The sequence below is a fragment of the Falco naumanni genome, chromosome 2 (assembly GCF_017639655.2).
Source record: "Falco naumanni isolate bFalNau1 chromosome 2, bFalNau1.pat, whole genome shotgun sequence".
NCBI classification, from domain to species: domain Eukaryota; kingdom Metazoa; phylum Chordata; class Aves; order Falconiformes; family Falconidae; genus Falco; species Falco naumanni.
Window position 1 is genome coordinate 77885859 of NC_054055.1, and position 6915 is coordinate 77892773.

Here is a 6915-nt window from a genome sequence, read left to right on the forward strand (position 1 = left end):
AAATTTAAAATAAAAAATCTGGAAAAGATAGGCTCAGGGTTATTGAGTACCAGAAACTAAGCATTTATTCATGTAGGGACATGAAATTAGATATCCTAGATCTGAAGGGAATATCTGCAGATGTTAAAAGCTGAGCTTGCTACATCAGACAGAAGATGGTATCAGACGTTGAACGTGTCTCCAACAGAGCAGCAAGTAAGTTCTTCCCAGGATTTTGTCCTTCACAGGACCATTTGACTTCACCTAGCTGACTGTAGCATTTTATTTTGCTGTTCTGTGTTTAGGTTGAATATGAACAAGACTGAAGCTCTTCTTACAGCCCAGTGCAGGTTAAATGCTTTTTCTGAGCTCGTGCTCCTCTGATGTGCTGGCTTCCTTTTGTCGCTGTTGTGGGCAGGGCTGAAAAGGAGTAGCTTTAGATCAAAAATAGGAAATGGTTTTGTCCTTTCTAAAGATGTTGCATCTTAGTGGAAAAGGAAAAAAAGCTACATCTTTTGAGGATGAGTATAAAGACTGAAGTAAATCCTGCAGAACCCAGTAAGTCTGAAGGAACAAAGCTGTTCTAGGTGTACAGAAGTCAGCCCAGCTTTTCTTCTCTGCTTACAGACTAACAGACGCTATGAGACTGACTGAGAAAGTACATCCATCCCTTCCTGGTCAGAGGGTGCCCTCAGAACACTGAGAATGGATGTGGAAAGAACAGCCTGTTCAGAGAACAGTCTGTAAAATTGATTGTGGCCATAACATTTGCCAGAAAAGCCTAGCGACCATAGCAGCAGACAAGCAATTTACCATCGGTCGGTTGATATAGGCAGATAACTCCTAGTAAATATATTAAGTCAGAAGGATTCCATAGCAATAGTGTTAAATATGTTAGAGTAAAAAAAAAGTCCCAACAAAAACCTGCAAGCAACTGTTGGTATTTTTCAATTTCCTCATGAACAGGAAAATGGAACTGTGATACCAGTGATTCTTTATTCTTGTTCTACTTCAGATATTGTTGCTTACATCAGAATATGTGGGTTCTCTTTTGAGCACAGATGTATTTAATGGATGTTTAGCTACTGGGCATTTGATGAAAACTGACTTGGTATAATTAATTGCCTGGAAAAGCACTTAACAATTTTACTGTTCAGGAAGGAAAAAAGAATATGGTCAAACTCAGGCCTGGTCAGAGGTCATTGCGTGAGTTCACACACAGTGTTATAAGAGAGAAAAGAAAAATGGAGCCTCTGCTGCAAAGAGGATTTATATCTAATTGTTTCAAAGTTTGATTCCTCCTGAGGTAGAATTAGCCTTGTCATACTTCTGCTGAGGCTGGTGGCAGAAGAGAAATTTGAACCTTTGGAAGTGACTTTTTACTTTGAATTGAAAGGGGCATCTGATCTTTCTTACATTGTCAACTGCTGCTTTTTCTAGCGGTTCATTGAAAAACTGACAGCCAGTAAGCTTCAAAGGAGAGAGGATCTGCTTAGTGTCATTATCTTCAATCCAAAGACAATGCCAAATATGACATCTGGCAACCGGATTGGACGCAAGGGCTATTCCACATCACATCCATAGCAGCATCTGCCAAAAATGCCGTAGGCCAGAGACATTTTTCTCTATGGAAAATAGCTTCTTTTGGAGAGATCAGAGATTTTAAGATGATCATGCCAAGCCATCAAAGCTCTGGAAAAGCACGTAGCAGATAAAACTGTCTGCAAATCAGATGCTGCTGCCTCAGAATCTGGTTTCAAAGCTTCCACTTTCTTCCAGCTGGCCTAGTCATCAGAAAAGAAATTCACTTCAGAAGAAGCAACCATCTTCATAGTCAGGGAATTTTCCTTTGTACACTTGAACAGATACATTACTAGTGTAGGTACCACAGCACCCACTTCTCATTAAGTTATGCTGTTGGCCAGTCTGTACTATCTGTGTGAAGCTTAGTGACACGGATTATGCCAAAACTGAGGAAATGATGAAGAATACTGAGAAAATCTGTGAAAAAGCTCTGGTCTATCTTCCTCCCCCAAATCACCCCCCTGCCCCAGTTTAGCCAGTGACTACTGGAAGAAATAGATGACATCTTCTTTGAAAAGTATATTCCACTAGAGACAAAGAGGTCTTGAAGGTCATGTTGTCTTACTACTGTTTTTGGAGGGTGAATAATGTAGACCATAGCGATGACAACATCAGCCCATGCCTCAGATGACTTGCAATTAGGGTTCAGGTCAGGACACAGCACAGATATTGAGCTAACCTGAAAAAATATCTTTTCCATGGGCAGGGACAGTGTAAGACCTGTTGTATCTTTGTCTTCTTTGACACAGAGGAATATCAGCATGCCTTTGCAATGTGACCTGAGCAGTACAGTGGCTCTGCTTGTTGGTCTTCAGCAAAACTCAAAGCGACTGAGTAATTGCTCCTCTTCTCTGAAGGTCCTTTTGCACAAAGAATTAGGAAACATACTGAAACATCATGGGCTACAAGTCAACATCCAAGTGTTGTTATATCATCGTTTCAAAACACAGTAACTGTCAGTACACTCTTCTGAGGTTAGTGTAGATCAGAAAGCCCAGGAAAAATTATGCAAGACAAAGCATGCATGAAGAGGGGATCAGCTGTGCCCTAAAGAACAGACAAGTTTTTCAGAGACAGGATAAAAAACTGCTGATAAGGACTGCATACCTTTTGCATGAAGATCAGTGCTGAGTATCAGACTTTCTTTGCTTTAACCTGGTTTCAAGTTGCTTTTCTTTCATTTTTAGTGCAATAGGGGCAATGAGAGAACAAGGAGCAGCTGTACCTATTAATGTCTTGGTACAGAAAGGCATGTTTGTGAATGAAATACCTTTTGGGCAAGCATCTTTCCCCATTGAGCACCATCTGCTCTTTGACTGCACTATTTAAAGGTGAGGAGGGAATGCTCCTCGCCACAGCACTCAGCTTGACAGGGGCAAGATTGCTGCAGTGCACTGTAGCTATGAAAATACTTGGTATGTTTTAAAAAAAGATCAATACCTGCTGGAGGAGCCTTCCTGTTCCCACTTGGATGGTTGGATGCTGAAATCTGAGCAGGCTTCCAGGTGATGGGGCTCTTAATCTCCAGGTTTTCCCTTAACTTGTCCAAGTTGCACCCTGTGCACCAGTGGGAAAGCAGAGCTACTTGTCAAGAATTAGGAGACATGATGCCTGAAGGACTTAAGTTCACTGTTGCAGCTGTAGGCTGCTAGGAATGGAGGCAGTGTAAGTAAGTATAAAGGGCCTTCTAGAAAGCTGTTATCACTCTGGTATGACACACATCCTTAGATGTGCAGTGTATCTACCTTGCTTGGCATAGCTGGATTGCTCTGGCAGAACAGTGGCCCAGAAAGCATCCCAAATTAATGCACTGACTTCAATGACTGTAATGTGTTTTCAGCACTGGAAAAGTACAGAATGCATGGGAGATCCTCACACACCTGCTGAGGCAGGTACTCTGGCAATACCCACATGCCAGATGGGTGGATGCAATCCTGGGGTGCTGCCCTTCTACGGCAACACAAAGCAGTTGTCAGCTTTCTATTAACTTCTGTATGAAAAACTCCCCAGGAGGAGTCTGTCCCCAGGCATACTTGGGCTTTTGTCTGCAAAGGAAGACAAAAGCAGATTTAAGCCTAGCTCCAGTAACTGTTCTGAATGTAAGTGGACAAAAATGACTGGGCTCCATTGCACTGCAGACACGACTTGCTTAACTGTCTAGTCTGACTCCACAAATGTGCTGACAACTTTAATGGAAGCCTGCAAACAATTAACCAGACCCTTACCTTCTTCCTCAGCAAAAGAGATGAGAACCATGTTTGAGAACAAAATTTCCAAGTATGCAAATTACTTCTCGGTATGAAGGTGGCAGCCATCAGCCCAGCAGAATTTGAGATGACAAAAATGACGATAAAAAGACAGGGGCCAGCTGCTGCAATGCTTCAGCTTCTTACAAGTGTGGGCTCTAAAAATGGAAAGGGACAATCTTTTGTTAAGAGATTAGATCCACAAAGTAACAATTCTCCATGCTGCAGTAAGAGAACAAACCCATCACTCCTATGGATGTCTCAAGTGGGAAAAACACTAGAACAAATATACCAGATTAGTTAAACCTTCTTAGTTATATGTCAGTAACTCTCAGCACATATACTTAATTCATAGTAAAAATGCCAGATGTGTGCTAAAATTAGAGTGGTATAATTACATTGGTAAATTTTCCAAGTTATACTTAAGCACGTGGCTGAATCCCTGTTTTGATTTGTGATCCAAAAAGGGCCATTTTTCAACAGCTGATGAGAAATCAGTTTACTTAGGACTGCGTATACTTCTTGGAACAAAATATATAAATGAAAATTAAAAAGAATAACTTGAAACATTATTGTTTCTAGGAGGATGTTGGGTCAATCAAGAAGAAATTGCATCCAGATTCCTGTTTAAATTCTGGTGTTAATTATGTGGTGCGACTCCCTCTGAAATTAATGAAGCTCTGCATATAAAAAGAAGTACAATTGAGCTATTTCTGCTTCCTCTGTTATACATGAAGGCTTTGCCAGTCTACTATAGCACAGGGAGTATTTAATTATTAGCGGGTACAGTTACGTCAGCAACCACTACAGGGGAACTCCAAAACCTTTAAGACGTTAAATAAAATTTTTAGAAAAACAGAAAATCCCTTTTACAAAAGGCATTTAGGTGTCCAGGGCTTTCAGCGAGCATAACACAAAATAGAGTTTAGGTTTAATTTGAGAAATTTGCTAAGTGCCTCATTTAACCTTTAACATAAAACTTTCAAATATGCCTTGGAGGAGTAGTATAACTGTCAAACTGTTCATACAAAACAGTGCAAAGAATTAGTACTCGCCTAAATTTAGCTATACTGTATAGGAGTAAACCAGTGGCTTTTTCTCTTACTATTTGTAGACAGGAGTGTCCAAAAAGGAAAAGCTGCATAAAGAAAGCAGAAAATGATAAAAACAATTCTAATTATTTCAAGAGTTCAGCTACCATGCAGAAACTTGTGAAAACTAAGATCACTCAATATATTTTAGAGGAAAACCCTGAACAGAAATCCTTGGTTCATACTCTCCTGAAAATTTAAGAATCAATTTAATTAAGAAACACTTTAAGAATTCCATGCGTATCTGGTCTAGTATTCCTATATTCAAACAAACATTCTCAGTGTATGTTGTAAGTTACATTTATATTATACATTCAGCTTTATTAAATGATAGTACCTTAAAAGCAGAGACGGAGCTTTCTCAATAAGTATTTATGTTGCTTTTCAGTAGATATTTTTAATATCTGATGCTAGTTTTTCAAAGAGAAAAAGCACAGCCTTTAATGTGACACAAGCTAGATATTATGTATATCACAAATAGGTATCATGAATTAGATAGTGACGTGTCAGTATGTATTACTGCACACTCTCTTCTTTCCTTACAAGGGTGAGTGCCCAATACACTTCCACAGTGATGGGAAGAATAAATCCTGCTTTACTTTCATCATTGAATCACTGACATGTAATAAATGTTATCCATCCTTTGGTAAAACATTTGATAAATCTTTGAAAAGAGCTTACTTAAGGTCAAGCTTTTTGATAGCAGGTCACGTTTCCAAATATTTCTTTTGTTGAATTTCCCTGATTTAACCATATTAAATATGTGTTTTAAAATTATTCCGTCAAATAAATAAACGGGCTTTTCACATGGAAAACCTTTTCAGAATTGTTCAACACTGTTGGCCCTTCTGAATGGGTTGGTGTGGTTTTTTTTAACTTTTCAACAGTCTTAAAGAGACTTGTCCAAAGACACTGAGGGAAATGGAATTGTCTCTGACATCTTCACTGGGACTTGGATCTGGCCCAAACCAAATGGGTGTCAAAATTCAGTCATAAAAAGTGTTAGCATCTAACTATTATATGAACTCATTGTCAGTAATTAACATTTTCTCTTTCTTGCAAGTGCCCATATCAAACAGAAGATACAGCCAAGATGCTCTATCTGACAACTTTACAAGCTGCACAGCACCCATGCCAGGCAGCAGATACAAAGAAGAGATTTATGATTCTGGCATCATGAAACCCAACAAAATAGAAACCAGGATTCAGCCACCTCACCACCTCATTAAAGAAGAAAACAAGTTAGCTTTTAACAGAGACCTACCAGAAAAAATGAGCAACAACGAAAGTTCTTTTTCAAACTCAATAGCTAACTCCTTGCTGCCAAAATCAGAATGTTTTCAGTCTAAAGCTATAGGACAATTAAGTCACCTCCTGCCAATGCCCTCAGTATATGAGCAGACAAGAAGGATTTGTATGAAAGAACCCAAATACGGGCACATTAGTCACCACGCTACAAATCTAGATGAACTGGACAACAATGAGATGACTGGAAAGCTTGATCATGACTCCGAAAGTGAACGTGTGATGGATGTGAGATCCTCCGGACAAGTTCCATTTGTGCTTCTAAATTATCACCATGTTTTAGCCAAACATGGTACATTTCAATCTTCATCATGTACAGCGACAGGACATGTAGGAGAAAATTACGGATACAATTCTGAAGAAGTAAATACATTTATTTACAAAAACCAAAGCCCCTCATCAGCTTCTTCTCCAGAAACCCACAAGGAATCTGCACTACCCCATTATATTGGAACTTCTGTAATAATAGCCAATGGAAGGTGACGGTAATAGAGGAGTATTTACATTTAATTAAGAAGCTAAACTACAATGATTTGCAAAAAGCATGAGAAAAAATGGTTACATTTACTGAGCATAGCTGAAGGTCAGCAGAAGGGACAGACTTGTGTGTTCCTGGCAAGTCATGAATAACAGTACCTTCAAGGTCAGAAAAACACCCTACATCTAGCTTCCATGCTTCGTTGTCACAGATTAAGCTCTGGTGCCAGTGA

At 39.3% G+C, this 6915-nt stretch overlaps 1 protein-coding gene across 1 annotated transcript in view; it reads left to right on the forward strand.

The window, feature by feature from the left end:
* The window catches only part of SIM2 (SIM bHLH transcription factor 2), a 58833-nt gene extending 52145 nt beyond the window's left edge, over positions 1-6688 (forward strand). The window contains exon 11 of the mRNA XM_040585057.1: positions 5964-6688. Within this exon, the coding sequence (XP_040440991.1) occupies positions 5964-6688 (725 nt within the window). The remainder of the gene's footprint in view (positions 1-5963) is intronic.
* The last annotated feature ends 227 nt before the right edge of the window (positions 6689-6915 follow it).